The sequence below is a fragment of the Hevea brasiliensis genome, chromosome 13, assembly GCF_030052815.1.
Source record: "Hevea brasiliensis isolate MT/VB/25A 57/8 chromosome 13, ASM3005281v1, whole genome shotgun sequence".
In the NCBI taxonomy this organism is placed as follows: Eukaryota; Viridiplantae; Streptophyta; class Magnoliopsida; order Malpighiales; family Euphorbiaceae; genus Hevea; species Hevea brasiliensis.
In genome coordinates, this window is record NC_079505.1 from 71,185,847 (window position 1) to 71,203,404 (window position 17,558).

Consider the following 17,558-nt stretch of genomic DNA (forward strand, 5'->3'; position numbering starts at 1 on the left):
TAAATGTGTAAAAAGACCAATCAAATTACTCTTTTATTGACTACTATATTTAAATTTACATAAACACCCTTTTTTGGAATATAATTGAAACAATATGTCATAACACCCTCTTAAATAATAATAATAATAATAATAGTATCTAATTAAATTATTTTTTCTAGCTTCATTATTTGCGAAATTTCTTCTTGCAAACCCATGACATAGAAAACTAGACATTTTTTGTAATGGCAATAATCGAAGAAAGATATAATTTTATGTAATTAATTAAGGAAAAAAATGATAGTAATAAAAGGTAAAATTCTAACATATATATTAATTGAGAAAAAAGAAGCATGGGAAACAAGAAAAGAAAAAGAAAAGAAGACTAGCATTAATAAATGAATACAATTGAAAGAAGACAAAGTAAATGTTGGCAGTCCATAGAATTAACTCAAATCAACATTACAGATTCTTATTAAATTGGAAAGGAAGGGTAAACAAAATGGTATTAGTAAGTACCTAATGTTCAAGAGGCATCCACTCTAGATCTAGTTCTAATTCCCCAGATTCAACATTCTGGAGCTTGAGTGAGATCTCCTGCTTCACCTTCCCATCCACAATGTTGATTATGCTATCATCTATAAGGGCATTGTCATGTGATTTCAACCATTTTCCAATCTGCATGTTTCCAAACATTTCTGGGTCCCCAAACGCCATGGCTGAGGTTATTAGCGGCTGGATATCAAGCTCTGCTTCTCCCATTATGTCATCAGCTGAAAATGTGTCATAATCAAAAACTTCCTGCAACATGGAAAATGTGAAAGATCATAACATATAGCCCATGACCTTAGATTGCTTAGCACAACCATGAATTCATTATTGAACAATGATGATGAAATGATTATCATCCAAACTGACAAAATGAGCACCAGTTCACATGTACTCCTCATTACAATTGGATGCAGTTAGATGATGATGCATTTTTAATTGCAGCTTTTCATTAACTTTCTGATTTGAATTGACATGAATAAAACTTCAGGATTCAAATTGAAGTCACTCTCCATGTTCTGACAAAGTGTTGCATACTAAACTTATATGATGGTGCATACACATTACTAATCTCTGAAATACACATAACAGAAGAGCATGTCAAATCACAAAGACAGCATTTCATTGAAAAGTATACAACCTAGTGTGGCAGCCCACATAAAATTTCAAGAATTATTTAGTGTATCAATTTGGATTTTCTTGTATTTAGAAGATCTGTTCTAGAAAGGAAACAGAGGGTTTGTTCTCTATAAGTTTATTTTATTCTCATTTGATATTTAGTATCTAGGTAATATAGTAGCTTATAGTTTAGTTCAAATGGTACACTACGGATTCAGCTATGAAACAAAGGTTCTTCTACACACGAAAACCTAGGGTCTTACATCAACTAGACAAACAATGTTCATCATTAATGATGCAAGGAAAGAAAAAGAACTATTTGTAACATTATATATAAAAAGGCTAACTAAGCTTACCAACTTTACAGGTCCAAAATTCTGTGGAACTGACAGCATGAGTTCCTCGTTCCAAACTGGATTCAAGTTGCTCCTTATTACAGATGTCTGAACTCTCTAATAACATAAAAAGCCACTTTGTCATCAGCAAAATGCACTATTTAACATGATCAGCAAAATTCTTCACTTGTTTAATGAGAATTCAAATTGTCTAGTAAGAATTGAAACATCAAAATGGACATGTAACTCCACACTAGGTGAAAACATGTGTTCCTCAACATCAATATGAACTTCCACACAGACAAGCTTCAGCAAACCTGACAGGTCATTCAACCATGATGTCAACCATTAACCAAATGATTAATGGTTTTTACACCTATGTGTGAACAAGAAAGAAAATGGGCAAAGGAAATCCCACAGCACGTGCCAAAGATCAGTATGAGATTACAATTAAAAAAATCCATTGTGAACCTTCTCTAAACCAAGGACTTTGAAAATGAAAAGATGAAAATATAAAAAAGAATAAGTGGCAAACCTGTTTCCCAAGAGCGAGGACCACATAAGGATCACTTGACATCATATCTCTGACAGCTAAATTTGTACCATTTTTAATTCTGATTTTCAACATCCCAATAAATTCCACCATCCCTTCCTCCTGCAAATTTCAACATTGGATGGGCGATAGTTATTCAAAGAGTCAGAGTACCAATGTATGGATAGTGAACTAATATTTTTCCAACCTTATTATTAACGCCAAACTACCATAAATGATTCAGCACCCTGTGTATAATAGCACTTCAAATATCTTCCAGATGGTAAACTTCCATGCAGAAATGTGGAGCTAAAAGAACCTATCTGATGCATGTGAAATGCATAACTGTACACGTGGGTTAAAAAGTTTGTTTCCCCTTCCCCCCTGCCCCCAAACCAAAAAAACCCCCCCCCCCCCCCCCCCCCCAACAAAAAAAAAAAAAAGGCCACTTTCTAATAATATGAAACTCTATTTTAATCCGGGCATAGGAAGAAGAAGAAGAAAAAGAATTACCGAATTCTGTGATGTACTTGTAATTCGAAAATTATCCAAAATCTTCCTAGAAAAACTTGATTGAAGAGAAAGGGTTGATTTTCCTGATGTAATCCGCAAACTAGGTTTCAAAAATTCTTGAAGCTCATACTTAGACCTGCATTAAAATTGAAAATAATTAAGGAAACACCTAATGCCCAATGGATGATTGATCAATAACTGTTTTTTGGCACCTCTCACACAAGATGTAAGCTGCAGTAATGGTGGCTTACCTCTCAAACTGACCATACAAGTAATACAGTAATTAAAACAAAAGCATAAACATATAAATAATTGGTGTAGCTGTGTATTGTAGTTTGGAAGCCCAGAACACTTTAAACACTGATTTTTGTATATAAATCTACAACCAAATCCATTCTAACCTGATGAATTTCATACGCTCGCCATGATTTGCATCTGGTCGCGGCTTTGAAATGCCTTCAGGTATAAAGGCTTCATATATTGCATTAGCAGCCGAGTTTCCTCCAACTTCAATCATGGCGTCAATTTCATCGTCAGACCATTCATCCAATGTCACAGACAAAACCTACACAATCCGGATTAAAAATGCCCCAAAGTGAGGAAACATAAATTTAAACAGTTTTAACTATTTAAGAAAGTTTGTGAGCATCATTACACTGAAAAACACAAAGACAAAAATAACACACACAAGTTATAGGAGCATCATACAGGCATCAATTCAGTTACTTCAACACATCTGCATATAGATAACATTTAGAACTAAGAACATAAATGATTGGCTTGTTTTCCATATTTTACACCCTACAAGCTGTCTAAAAATTTGAAATTACTAATAAGAAACCTTAATTGACAGATAAATGCTTTGTAAGTGATTCAATATTGAAGAATTTGGTAGTTTGGTTTATCCCTCAAAACCAATAAAAACACCCTAGAAGTCATCTAATAAAGATGAAATAAAAAAAACAATAATAATGAAACTACAACATGATACTGTAAATCTTTTAGGCCACAATTGACTGATACATGCTTTTATAAGTGGCTAAATATAGAACACTTAGAAGAGAGATTGGTTTCTAGTCGGTTGCAAACACAGTCAGTATCATTCTAACATATTTTCACACTGTGAGGTGGGTTGGCTATTTAAAATTCTCTTTGACGTTTTAAAGTAGATTGGAAATATCTAGACACTTAGCAGACTTTTCTTGGTTTACAATAGGTATGGTTTCATGATAGAAAATAGGTTACACTACTTTCAAAATTTGCATTGTTTAGGTGCTATGGTGCAAGGAATGTTTGTATCTTCAAAAATCAGGCCTTGTTGTTTAATCTGCAGCGGGATAAGTGGGTTATTTATTTACGTTCCTTGTGGGCCACTGCTTCACAGGCTTTGAAAGGATTTCTCTTGAGTGCTATTCAGCTTAATTGGACGGGATTATTTTTTTTAGTTTCTAGTTTTTCTGTTTGTCTCTTTTGGTTATTTGATAGGGGGATATCTTATCCTTCAGGCTGTACTCTCCTTTTTTCAAAAAATTTTCTTTTGTTATCCAAAATTAAGAATATAAGAGAGTAGAAAAATTAATGAAATAGAACATTATTGTATTACTTAATTTATATCCTGGATCCAAATATGCTTCTGCATGTTTTAACCGCTTAATATCATTGAATCTTCTAAAATACGCAAGTTAATGCAACCCATAATGAATATATACTGATAATTCAACTATCGATAGATTTTCTATGACATGCAAGTAAATACAAACCGTGTGCCCACTATGACAGCAACAATGGAGCATGACCAAAATTTAGATAATAAAAATGGAGACAAAAAGTGAGTTTTACCTTTGATACATGAGAACCAAGGCTTCTGTGCACACCGCAACATTTTAAGCAAATAAAAACTCCAATATTTGCAGACCTGAAGATAAGGTTGTCAACCAAGTCCTTTATCACTTGAAAGGATGTACAAATCAGATAACATGAGCTTTTTGATCCTTATATTCCTTCAATCATGTGATATTTTCAGAACCTAAGAAGTTATGCATTAGTGCTCCTCTATCCCATTAAAACCCTCCCACCCCCATACAAAAGGGTTGAGGGGAACCCCCATACAAAAGGTCAGCTTTACCCATTGGGATGTCAAAAAAAGCCACTCCACATATATGAATATTTATTGCAAAGTCTATTCTCTATCTGAAGGTATTAAAGATATTCAACTTACGCCCATTTAGGATCCGGAGCACCACAATCAGCACAGAAGCGATTATCACTTTGTAGCAATAATTCTTTTAATCTTCTTTTACCTGGAAAGTAAAAAATTTTAAAAAATGAAGATAAATATGCAAATAATAAACAAGGAATTCAAATGAATAGAAGCCAAAAATGATAAACCATTGTCTTCATGATGATAGAACAAACAGCAGAAAGTATTTATATCTTAAATATGTATTGATCTCAAAAAAAAATCAAATGAATAATTTAACATTTTTTTTTTAAAAGCATCTTATAGAGAACAAGAAAGAAACATTATGATTATATCCAATTTCATCAACGAGTGCAGGAAGAAGGTGGGGAAAGAATAGCCGAACAAAAACAATATGAATCAACCCGATATACCCCCTTTGATTTCCTCTCAAATCTTACAAGAGTACATTGTAATTTCAAATTTTCAAAGAATCCACTAAATAGTTAACAACCAGAAGAATGATCTCTGATCCTCTTCCCTTTTTATGTGGACAAGTAGCACTATAACCAATCAGTTATGGGCTGAAAGATGACACCAACATGATATTCATCCTATGAAGCATCATTGTTTGTAGAGTAACTGCAAGTTGACCAGTCCCATTGTCTCCTTGAGCTATTAAATACTAAACTCTGCATGCAATGCATAGCATCTCAAATTTTTCACAAAATGTAAATACATGAGCTGCCTGAATTGAATCTTATTCTGCACAATCTGACATATGCAGATGAGCAATCTAAAATCCAATTTCCAATTCAAGCAAATTGGAAATTCCTTATGTTGTTAAAGTAATTGCATAAATTTTCTGCAAAACATTAGAATGATTTAACTTATGTTCATCAGAGTTGGTACAGATCATAAAAGAAAAGGAAAGTTGGAGACTGAGGGAACTTGATAAAAAAAAAAGAGCAATGAAAAAGAAAGGGATTTTAAGTTTCCATAGATCATTATGTTCTTAAACTAAAGAATTCAACATTTGTTGCAACACTGCATCAAATGCAGATGGAGAAGGCACAAAAGCTGACAAACTTATTGACCTAATGGGATCTGCGTCTATTGAACAGATTCTCCATGATATGCTTGATTACCCAAAAGCATAAGCTGTTCTATAAAATTTGTGAAAGGTCATTAGAGCCTTATAAGGCTTTATTTTCCTTTTGCAGAACAGCCAACTGTAATGAATAACAGAAAACTAAGCTTTCACGTGATGAAATCCTACAAGCAGAAGTCTAGTTAACTCTTCTAAATTGAGAATTCGTAGCTACAACAGTAAAAACAAAAAAAAAAAAAGTTCAAATCATATTTACTGGCTTATTGCAATTAAGGTTGATAACTATTAGAACTATCACTATTACATTGACTCATCACAGCTTAGAAGCATACCTGAGGCAGGCAGGTCTGACGAGCGGCTCATTGCTTTACTGACAACAAAAAATCATCCAACACAGCTTTTTTCCGCCAAGTTGTCTACAACAAAATGACCCCACATAAAATTGAGAAGGTAATTCAGAGCAAAGAAATATGCAAATCCTTGAAAACCATAATGAAGAGCTATCTCTTCATGCCAAGAACCCAACAATCATTGCATTGTAGCCTAGATAAAGAATCCAACTAAATCATATTAATCAAATGGCCTGAAGTAGAAATGATGACTTAGAACATGATCCAAAAAAATTATGAATTAAGAAAATTTTCGGAAGAGGCGTTGGAGATCATTAATTATAAGTACCTGTGCAATCACATAATAGTTAACTGAATGAATTAGTGTAGCAAAAATAAGGTACAATCTCTTGTTAGTTGCTGGATGAAATGGAGCGAGTAAATTAACTAATAACTGAAACAAAACAAAAATCATATTAAAAAAAAAATTAGGCTGTGTTTAGCTGCGGACCAAATGTGGGAAATCCTAAAGGACAGAAGAAAAGCAAATTTCTTCCAATTTTATCCGTTTTCCTCAGAATCCAAACAACAATAAAATTCAATAAACGGAGAATGGCTTTCAATCGAATAATTGATTTAAAATATAATATAAATATACAATGCGAAGGAGTCAGAAATTGTAGATTTGCATGCACAAAAATATATTGTAAAGTGAAAGAAGAATTGAAAGATTAAAAAACAGCAAAAGAAGAATACAAGGAGGAAAACCGAGTGAAAAAAAAAATGAAAGAAAGAGATCTAAGGAAATGGAATTCACCAGCAAAAGTTGTGAAGGAATTGAAATCTGACTTGCAATCCAAATCCCCTTTTCACCCAGAAAGAGAGAGAGAGAGAGAGAGAGAGAGAGAGAGAGAGAGAGATTTTTTTTATATTAAAAAAGAAGAATAAATAGGAGTGGTCAGAGGAGGGAATGATGATCGTCCCATCCCGCTGCCATCACATCCAAGCAAAATCAAAATCAAAATCACAATCAAAATCAAACGCAACGCTTTATTTATTTATTTTTGTTTTTTTAGGGAAAAAAAAGGGCCGAAGTGAGTAATAATTATGACAAGTGCAATATAACTGCCAAAACTGTGGCCGTTAAGATTCCAGTATGAGTTGTGAAAGTGAAATAAAAGCGTCGCACTTTCTAATTAAAATCAGTAAGTTTAATTCGATTTAATTTCAAGCAAAAATTAATATTTTCATTAAAAAATATAAAATTTTTAAAAATATAATTATTATTTATTCAAAATCAGACCGAATTAAAATGAAATTTCAAATCAGAGTGAATCATTTAATTCAATCTCAATTAACCTTAATCTTTAAACCAAAACCGAACCGACCGCCCCATGTGTTGTGCTGGATGATGAAAGGGCTTTAGTTAAATATTCTTTTGACACACCAAAAATGGCAAACAAAAACGATGAGGCAATGCTCTAAAAGCAGAAGAGCACAAGAGACACATACACATCATTGCAATTGAGAGTTAGATATGCTTCAACATCACTACAAGTGCTGAAAAGAGGTCAGCTTCTCTCTGTAGGGACTAGGGACCAATAAAGCCTGTCTATTGGAGATCACCATCATAAATATCCAGTTCCAACTACTGAGAGAAGAGACTACTTCACCTGCTATTGCATTGGCAAGAAAGGTAACTACGCCTGTGAAGGCAAAGACAACTCCAGTTCATAGGGTACCTAGTACAAGAATCTTAACTCCAGTTCATAGGGTACCTAGTACAAGAATCTTAACAACTATAAAACCAAAAGGATTCTTAATCTGTTCTAATCATGAGAATCATTTCATTATTTAACAATACAGATGAACTGTAACAGTTAATCTGAGTTCATGCTAAGCTAACCAAAACAATTGAAAAATGCTACGTTCACTGAGGAACGGACTGCTAATTTTCGTTGGAAGAATGGGAAAAATGAGTTTAATAATATGCGAAATCAGTACACCTCCACGTGCCATTGCTTGTTCTTCTTGAGCTGTGAGAGCTTCTGCTCCCAGCTGTCTCCTCTCTGCTCTGCAACTCTCTTCAGTGTATCTTGGATCCCAGGCATCATTCCCTTGAGCCCACAGAAATAAATGTGAGCTCCACCATCCAAGAGTTTGAAGATTTCATCGCTGTATTCCTCAATTTTATCCTGCACGTACATCTTTCCTCCACTCTTGTTCTTTTGTTCTCTGCTGAGTGCCTTGTCATAGCGGAAGTGATCTGGGTAGTCTTGAAGATACTTTGTAAATTCATCATCATAGAGGAGGCTGTCGGTGTTTGCTACTCCAAGGAAGAGCCAAGCAAGACCGCCAAACTTGAAAGTAGGGATATCCTCCATGAACATTCGTCTGAGGTATCCTCTAAATGGAGCCACTCCAGTGCCAGTTGCAATCATTATGTGCGTGGCATTAGGGTTATCTTCAGGCAAAAGCATTATCTTGCCAGAAGGTCCTGCCAAAATATTCTAGCGTTAAATAAGAAGGAAACTCAACTCAACTCAACTCAACTTGAGTTGAACTTTAGACTAAACAAAAAAGAATAAAGCACTGCTGATTGCTACCCATGATGCAAAAACCACATCCACCATCCCCCAATATAAATCCTAAACAAACACATTCCTGGCTGATCCATTTGCTCATGTATGCAAAGGCAAAAATTATGCATCACAAACATGCATTCTGCATGACTCACTGGCTTGCTTAGAAAGGTAAAATTTAGACTAAACAAATAACAATACAACATGTGAAGTAAACAAACAAATAAAAGATAAGATTAAGGGAAATTTCGCAATTCTTATAGTATTTCTGCAAAATTTGTAGGGCCATACCAGTGATCTGAACTTTATCCCCAGGCTTTGAGTTGCAAAGGAAATTGCTGCATATACCACTCTTTGAAGGGTCCTCCTTTCCAGTCTCAGGATCATAATAAAGAGCACGACGAACACATAAAGTAGCTGTCTTGCCATCAAAATTGTCTCCATACCTGGTAGATGCAATTGAATAGAGACGTACATTGTTAGGTGCCCCTGGCTTCTTTGGGTTTTCACCCTACAATAGAAACAGATGTTCAATTAATAAAATCAATTGTGAAAATTCAATACAAGTAATATCATAATTTGCACATCAAAATGCCAACACAAACTAAGAAGCAGATGAGGCATTAAGGTAGCAAATTGTGACCAGACTTTGGAAAGAATGGACAACAAAAATAGATCAGAATAAAAAAAAAAAAAAGCAAAAAATAGATCAGAATAAAAAAAAAATCTCAACCAAACTGGAAGCCAATAATTAACAAGACAGGCTACCATAATTTAGTAAGGAAAAAGTTTTGGAACAAGGAGAGCATATGCAATTATGCATATTTCTCCTAGTCAATTTTCATCCATTAAGGAAAGACTAAAAGAGCTTTTGAGCATTAAAAGTCCTTTAAATCCCCCAGCTAAACCAATGCTACCTAAAAGAGGAAGAAGTGACCAATTAAGAGTGAAAAGCTTAGCATGACTATCAAAGAGAAGCATGGCATATAAAGAGTAAGGGATGATAAATAATGTAACTTACAGGAGGGACAACACCGTAACTTTGTCCTTCCCAGTAAGGAACATTGCCACCATGATCAATCACAATATGGCAAGTTTCTCCAGGAGCTTTTGGTCCTACAAGCCTCTCAACAGAGACAATGGTTGCTGTGTAAGGTTCCTTGGGCTTGTATAAATTCAATGGAGGCCCTTTGGCATCTTCAAATTCTAAAGGTGAAACTGCAACCTTAGATCTGCTGGCTTGTTGCAATGACATGCATACTATGTAATGATTTTGCAATCGAGCATTCCTTGATTTCAAATCCAAAGCTAATGAAGGGACCCATGATTTATCACTGAAGCTTATACTGCGTGGCTGCAACAAAAACAAGTGCAAATTCCCTGAGAACTAATTTAGTACATACACAACATATGATAGACTTGGTGACTATTCCCCCTTCCTTGCATGTTGTTAGTACATCAGTTTAAGAATTGCACCAACATGCACTGTGAAAAGCAACAACCAATAAAGATATACCAAAAAAAGATTCAAAAGCAAATTACTATTGCTCACATAAGAATCAACAAAGTATATTTTCCATTAAACTTTATCATATAGTTGAAAGTGGTCAAGAAAATTCTTGTATCAAACAAAGAAAATGAATCTACACATTTATACTTCCTGGGATGTTAATGAAATAGGTCAATCACGGGTACAAGATCTCTTCAATCAGGATTGTTCAGTAATCCAGCTTCTTGTTATGATAGCAATTTGATTATGGCCAGCAACTTTAATTAACTGAGGATCTTACATTACTTGACTAACAACTAAAAAGGTGCAGACTGCAAAAGCACTTAAGGAACATTCAAATAGAATGCATATAAGAAACAAAGCAGTGCATCTTGATATCCAAACGTCCTAAGGAATAATTTTAGACATGGTCATGAAAGGAAAAGGCTGCCTTCAATGCAAACCTTCGCACAAATTAACAGGTGTATTTTAAACAATTATTCAGAAGCAACAAAAACCAGTGAAAAAGAAGTTCTAAAGGCACAAATTCAATTTTCCCCTCTTTCCCCCTTCTATTAGGCCTAAAGTTTTGATAATTACTAATGAAGGTCTCCACAAATCAATTTTTCGGCCAATTAGCAATCTAATTAAAATTTCATTTTTCCAAACCATTCCAACTGCAACTACCCCTCCCCACCCTCCAAACAAACCAAAAAGAAATAAGAAAAAAATAAGATGGGATTGCTTGTTAGTTCATCCCAGAAATGGAATGTAAATGGAAGTAAAATCACTCAGAATAACCATTCCAATACCATTTCTGACAGAGCCACAAACTACTCAAAGGAAATTTTAAAAGTTACACTTGAAAGTGTTTTCATTTCCACCTAAATCATGGTGCTGGACACTTTTCCTTGCATACAAAATAATAAAACAGAATTGAGATCTATCCTAGAATTCTGATTTCATTCCATTTCAGGATCAAGCCAACATGCTCCTTGGAATTAGGAATGCAGCTAGCCTCAAATCATAGGAACAAGCTACAAACTTGATCCAACACAACATCATAAAACGATTAAAAATGAAAGAGAGAGGAAGAAAAAAGCGATGGGAACAAATCTTAGGATTTTTTTGGATACCCTTCTCCATCTCTAACAAAAAACCTTAAATTATTTCAAAGACTCAACTGTGCTACTGACCCCTCATGTCACCCACATCCGATGCACCCTCTGTTGTATATCATATTCAAAGCATAAACCACAATTTAGTGCAGGACATTAGACCCTATTAACATGAGGTGAGCATGAAATACGACACGGTGATACAGTCATCAGTACAAAGATTTAAGGAAAAAAAAAACTGAACACGAACAATAAATTCTGATAGTTGCAATAATGGGTCCAGTCAAGCTTACAGATCCAAATTTTTCATCATTTGAAATTGTTAAAAATCAAAGAATCCAACTTTCACCGCAGTTCAAGAAAATTTTCATCTTTCTTAAGGGAAAAATAATTAGCACTTGCTCATGCTCAGGAAGAAAAAACTGATAAAAGTGTCACCATAAAGCACTAGCCAAGCGGCCAAATCTTCCAACTGTGACCAAGTGAACTAATTACCTTAAGAACTGATCTTCTTAGAGTGGAATCGCTCCCAACAGGAACAGCAAAAGAGACCTGCAAAACACACACACAATAAAAAAAAAAAAAAGAAAAAAACTTTGTTAAGAATAAATCTCCAATACGTAATCAGCCATGTGGCTTCCAAACACAACAGCGTATATATGCAAAGAAAGGAAGAAATGGGTAACAAACTCATAATAGTAAAAATCAATTTCCTTTCAACCAAACAGAAAGTATCTTTCGATAAAATCAAAGAGTTTCAGGCATTAGTTTGACCTGCGAGACTGCTGCCGAATGGGCCATGATCAGAACAGATGGAGACGTTGTAAATAAGCTGGGGTTTAGTTGATTTATAGGTTTTAAGATTGGATCATGCGAACGAAGAAGTAGAAGGGGAGCTTGGACTGATGGGGTACTGGGAGAAGTGTGATCCTTTGGGGAGCAGCAAAGGGCGGATCTTTGGGCTTTTCTTTCTGCCTCTGCTCTGCCTCCCCGAGTTACTCTAGAGCTTCGGTGTATCTTATTCTCCTCTAATTTAATTAATAGAAAATTATTGTTTCATATATATATATATATATATATATATATATATATATATATATATATATAATGTTTCCTGTTTTAACTAATCTAATTATTGGATATTTTTATTTTAAAGATATATTTTTTTTATTCAAGCAAAATTAATGACGAAGATAAATCAATGTTAAAATTATAATAATTAAACTTATATAATTTACATTCAGATAAACTTATCTATTATATAATAAAACATAGAAATATCAGTTTGCTAACAAATGGGTCTCCCAATATTTTAACTAATAATTGTTAAATTCACTTTTATATAAGCCAACCCATTTTGTCAGCTTGTGAAAACAGTGAAAGAGAATCTGGAGAGAGCAGCCAGCCAAGGGTGACTGTAATAATTAATAAATAATAAGTTGTACCAGATGTGGAGTCAAGAAAGAGGTTCTGCCTCTCATCGTTTCTCATTTTTCATTCAAAGCAGCCATCTACTCATCAATGGAGGCTTGACTCTTTTTTAATAAGACTTGATATTGAGATTTATAGCTAAAAGAATATTTAAAAAACATGAAATTAATTTTAAATCAATTTTATATAATTTTTAACTAATAAAATAAAATAATAAATCGACATGAAAAATATGCCCTTAAATTTGTTGGAGAGAGAAATTAATTTTACCTAAACATCATCTGATTACATTGTTGTTTGTTGGAATTGAAGATTAGTTGTGCAAAGTTTGATCTATTGGCCTGGACCCAACAGTATATACACTTAAGGGAATTCAATTAAAATATATAATTTATAAAAATAATATTTATACAGAGTTAGAAATTCAATTTAAAGAGTTTAATTAAAATATTTAATTTGTAAAAATAATATAAAAAATATATTTTTAAAAGTAAAATTGATTTGATAAAAATTAATAGAAATTGTTGTTAATTTTATATATATATACAATAAATGCTTAATATTAGAAATTATTGAACTTACAATATATTGAGAGCCTAAATAAAAAAAATTGTCTAATTTATCTCAAATTTATTTTTTTAAAGTAATTATGAAAAATAAAATTAATTAAAATTATAAATTAAATAAAATAAATGACATAGTTGTAATTTATAAAATATTTTTTTATATATAAAATTTGAGTATGATGAAATTATAGCAAGGGATATATTCCAATAATAGTAATGAGATTATGAGCATAAAGCCACTAAAATTTTAAATTGATGAGAAAATGATAAGAAAAAAAAGTGCAGCTAAACTTCCATTTAATAATTTAGGCAAAAGAACTCATTCTTTTAAAAGGTTGTAAAAATTTTAGAGTTTTTGTATAAAATTACTAATAAACCTCTAAAAATTTTTTAATGTTGGAGTTTAGTGCCCCATCAAAATTTGGTAGACAATCATAGAAAATTATTAATTTTTGAAAAACTACAACTATGTTTATACCCATTGAAAAAATTTAAAATACTTATTAAAATTTTATGGGGCTCAACGCTCCTATGATATTTATATAGAAATGATCAAGAACATTGATTTGTTGAAGAAGTTACTGAAGGAGTGGAAGTGTGATCATTGAGTATTAGAACCTCGAATTTTAAAAATTATTTCTAAGGTTACATGCATCATATCAAGTTTTTTATGAACCTAATCAATTTCTAATGCCCAATTGCATACCAAAACATATTTTAACATGCATTAAAATTTTATTTGCCATTAAAGATTATGAATTAACATTTAATTCAATTAAACCCTAACTAAAAGAGAGATTTTTAGGTACTAACCTCTTGATGCACAATTGATGCAATCTTAGAATGTTCTTAGGACCCCAAATGTTGTCTCTCTAGTTTGTCCACCATAAGCACATTCCAAAGTAGCAATGACAGCCCCTAGATTGGCTTCTCAAGCCTTGTCAACTAATTTTGAGATGAGGTTTATTGCTTTAGTGAAGGTTAATGGGTATTTAGGATACTAGAAACCTTTTCTAGCAATTCTAACTCAAAGAAAATAGAGATTTCTCTTTGAATCAAGTGAGAAAATAAGAGAGGAGAAAGACACTGCAAGTTGCTGTCCACTTTTGGAGAGGAAGAGTGAGTGGCTAATTTTTTTTATAACTTTTCTTTATATACTTAGATCAAACCCTAACTCCCTTGCCACATATTATTACAAAATCTCATCTTGTTATTATTTGATTTAATCCTATGAAGCCAAGTGTCAAGCTCCATTTAAATCATGATATGTGGTCTTCCATCATAGGAAGATAAGTGGCAAGATCATATGGTGCCATGTGTCACCATCTCATGGTGCCACATGTCACCATGTGAAAAGACCAATTTGCCCTTACTTTTTAATTTGAGTTCTCAACCCAAAATTATAATTTATCATGTTTAAATCAATTTATATCAAATATAAATTAATTAATTAATTAATCTCCATTAATTAATTTCTCATAATTAGATTTATATTTAATCGAATTAAATACAAATTTAATTTATACTATACATCCAATAACCTAGATTTGATTTCAAGTTATGCTAGGGACTTTGTAATCTTATTGCAAATCAAACCTCTTTAATTAATTAATTAAACCCTTTAATTAATCAATTAAATCACATTTTAAATGGTGATTAGCTTGTGTAGATGTGTGACTTACTAGGCTCATTACTTATTGGCAATGAGAAATGATATTAACTCTTAATATCATTAGAACTCTTTCTTATAGTAAATGGTTTCTCTAAATCATTTCAGGCGTCTCATATACCATGGTTGATATCTAGCATAGTATGCCATGGCCACCCAATCAGTAATAAGGAATACCTTAAATGAACCTTTAATCATATATTATCATGCACTAGAATCTCTCTGTTACAGAATCCCAATTCGTGCTGGAGTCATAGTTAATGTTAAACCCCATTTGCTATGAATATTATATTCTCTTTTAAATCCAGTTCTTGATTAATTAGATTTTTATCGTAAACTCTTTTCGACTAAATCATTCTGTCTCCAGAACTTGAAACATCAAGAACAATTAAATGAACATAGGATTTTATCCATATTTACTTAAGGTAACGGATTCCATCTTGATCAACACCTATCTCCATATATAACTAGTAGGAGCCAACACATGCCCATATACCCATACACAGTACAAGTATGAAAGCAGTATCAAACTCAAACCACCTATATTCAAGATAACTGTGTTATCTCAGGTCTAAAGATTATATGCACTAATATGATATATGACAATGTATTGACAAGAGTAAACTCCATGTGTTTGTCATAAGCGTTACTAGTTCGGCCTACTTATCATGTATAAGTGCCTATCATGTTTGTTATGTGGCATGAGACTCACTACTCTATCTTATTTATATCTTATATAAATACCTTGAGAACCAACGTGATTACAATATTTCTGGATAAGTCATGTCATTTGTGAAGTATCATCGATTTGTGAACCAATTTATGATACCTTGTGCTAGAAATACTGTCACTCATATTCTTAACAACTTAAGAATAGAATTTCTAATAAAATATCAATGGACCTTTTTTATTACACATAAATATATTATGTAAACAGAAAAGTGAAATTGCCTTTTATTAATAAAATGTGTACAAGATACATATAAAATGATATGCTCTAGGGCATACTACTAACAGTTACGACTATACCTTTAAAAATTTTTGAAAACTCAAGGGAGCCTAATGCTCCCCTTGGTTAAGCATAGGTTCCATCCTTGACCATGTATGATATTTTTTGGATGCAACTTTCAAAAAGTTGTTACCATGAAAGTTGTTGGTCAGGTAGACTAGCATCCTACCTATATCTTTTTCAGTAAATAGTTGGAATTACACCTCTACTAATAATTTAAGCTATTGATACTGTGGTATGTAATACCCCTATTTGCATAACCTGATAAATTACATTGTTCCGGTGACAGGTGTCAGTCCGGATAATTAAGAAGATTAGAATTATGTTTAAGACATCTATAAAAGCCCTGAATGGAAATAAATAGTGAGTACCAGATAGTGAAGTATAAATAAGAAAAACAAAGCATAAAAGTTAAATGAGCCGATGGTCACAATGATGAGTAACCTTCTCGGGAAGTGACTGCGAGGTCAGTCCCAACTCAAATTTTGAACGGGAAATTGTGACGCCGCGGTCCTATGGACTATTGCAAACCTAGTGGAAAAGAGAAAACCACAGAAAAGAACTAATAAATAGGTCAAATAATTAGGTCAGGACTTCGAAAGAAATATCGAATTACTTGCAAATCGGATTGGACCAGCGAGGGGCAAATTGGTTAATTCACTCCTGGAGGTGACTCCTGACCTAACTGTCCAATAAAATTGAAGAAATAAAAATTTTGGAATATAGAAATAAATTAAAGAAATGTGGAAAAAGAAAAGGAAAAAGAAAAGAAAGGAAAATAAAGAATAATGATATCACCCCAATTTACATCACCATGATATCATAAATGAAATTTTATTTAATTAGAAATTTGACTAAGTCAATTTTGGATTATTAATACATAAAAAGAAAAAAAAAATGGGCATATCTTCTTGTTGGCCGAATGGCCTTCTACCTCCTCTCTCTCTAAATTTTTCCCTTTCCTCCATTAAAGCTCCCTTTGAGCTTTTGTAACCTTAAAACACCCCATAAATCCCTTAGAAATTTTATAGAAGTTCTTAAATTAAAATTCAAGGAAGAGATTGGGAGAAGTGAAATTAAAGAAAAAATTGAAGAGTTGGAAGTTCAAAATCATCATGTGAGGCATGTAATTCAATCCTCTTCTTTAGTAAAAATTGATTGAATTTAAGTTATGCTTGATAAAATTTCATGAAAACTTTAAAAAATTCTATGAATTGAACCATGGGAAAATTTCGGCCACCATTAAATCCACTAGGGTTTGATTTAGTTTGATGAAATTAAAAGTATATTTAATCTTAGATTAGTGTATAGATGTTGATTTTACACCTTAATCTCATTAGTTGCATGAATTACATAATTAGGGTTCTTGACCCTTAGGGTTTTGAGGAAAAAATTTGAGAAATTGGTAAATTGATGTATTTTGACCTAATTGAGGTTAGAAATGGTCAATTGTGACCAATTGTGATGTGTTTGAATGAGTGAAAATGAAATGAAATTCGGATTAGTGAAGGGTCCTAATCTGGCAGTTTGACCTAGGTCCCTTCTAGGG

At 32.8% G+C, this 17,558-nt stretch overlaps 2 protein-coding genes across 2 annotated transcripts; both read right to left on the minus strand.

Annotated features, from left to right (window-relative positions):
• Positions 1-348: 348 nt before the first annotated feature.
• Positions 349-7,023, minus strand: LOC110648035 (ADP-ribosylation factor GTPase-activating protein AGD12). The gene is made up of 9 exons (XM_058132191.1): positions 6,963-7,023; positions 6,149-6,232; positions 4,745-4,826; positions 4,366-4,441; positions 2,928-3,091; positions 2,527-2,662; positions 2,017-2,136; positions 1,503-1,598; positions 349-780 (listed from the first exon to the last, which is right to left on the minus strand). Exons 2-9 carry the CDS (start codon positions 6,177-6,179, stop codon positions 499-501), a joined length of 987 nt encoding a protein of 328 aa, XP_057988174.1. The 5' UTR covers positions 6,180-6,232; positions 6,963-7,023; the 3' UTR covers positions 349-498.
• On the minus strand, positions 6,146-12,378 carry LOC110648032 (ferredoxin--NADP reductase, root isozyme, chloroplastic). Its single transcript, XM_058132190.1, has 7 exons — positions 12,109-12,378; positions 11,830-11,886; positions 9,749-10,081; positions 9,019-9,238; positions 7,924-8,642; positions 6,963-7,887; positions 6,146-6,232 (listed from the first exon to the last, which is right to left on the minus strand). Exons 1-5 carry the CDS (start codon positions 12,133-12,135, stop codon positions 8,143-8,145), a joined length of 1,137 nt encoding a protein of 378 aa, XP_057988173.1. The 5' UTR covers positions 12,136-12,378; the 3' UTR covers positions 6,146-6,232; positions 6,963-7,887; positions 7,924-8,142.
• Positions 12,379-17,558: the final 5,180 nt, after the last annotated feature.

Coding starts and splice junctions, on each gene's coding strand:
- LOC110648032 (XM_058132190.1), bottom strand. CDS start 12,135: ATGGCCCATTCGGCAGCAGTCTCGCAG. Junction 10,082..11,829: donor TAAGAAGATCAGTTCTTAAG/GTAATTAGTTCA, acceptor TTTTTGTTGCAG/CCACGCAGTATAAGCTTCAG. Junction 9,239..9,748: donor GTTACGGTGTTGTCCCTCCT/GTAAGTTACATT, acceptor TTTCTATTGTAG/GGTGAAAACCCAAAGAAGCC.
- LOC110648035 (XM_058132191.1), bottom strand. CDS start 6,179: ATGAGCCGCTCGTCAGACCTGCCTGCCTCAG. Junction 4,442..4,744: donor GCTCCGGATCCTAAATGGGC/GTAAGTTGAATA, acceptor CCTTATCTTCAG/GTCTGCAAATATTGGAGTTT. Junction 2,663..2,927: donor GAGCGTATGAAATTCATCAG/GTTAGAATGGAT, acceptor ATTTTAATGCAG/GTCTAAGTATGAGCTTCAAG.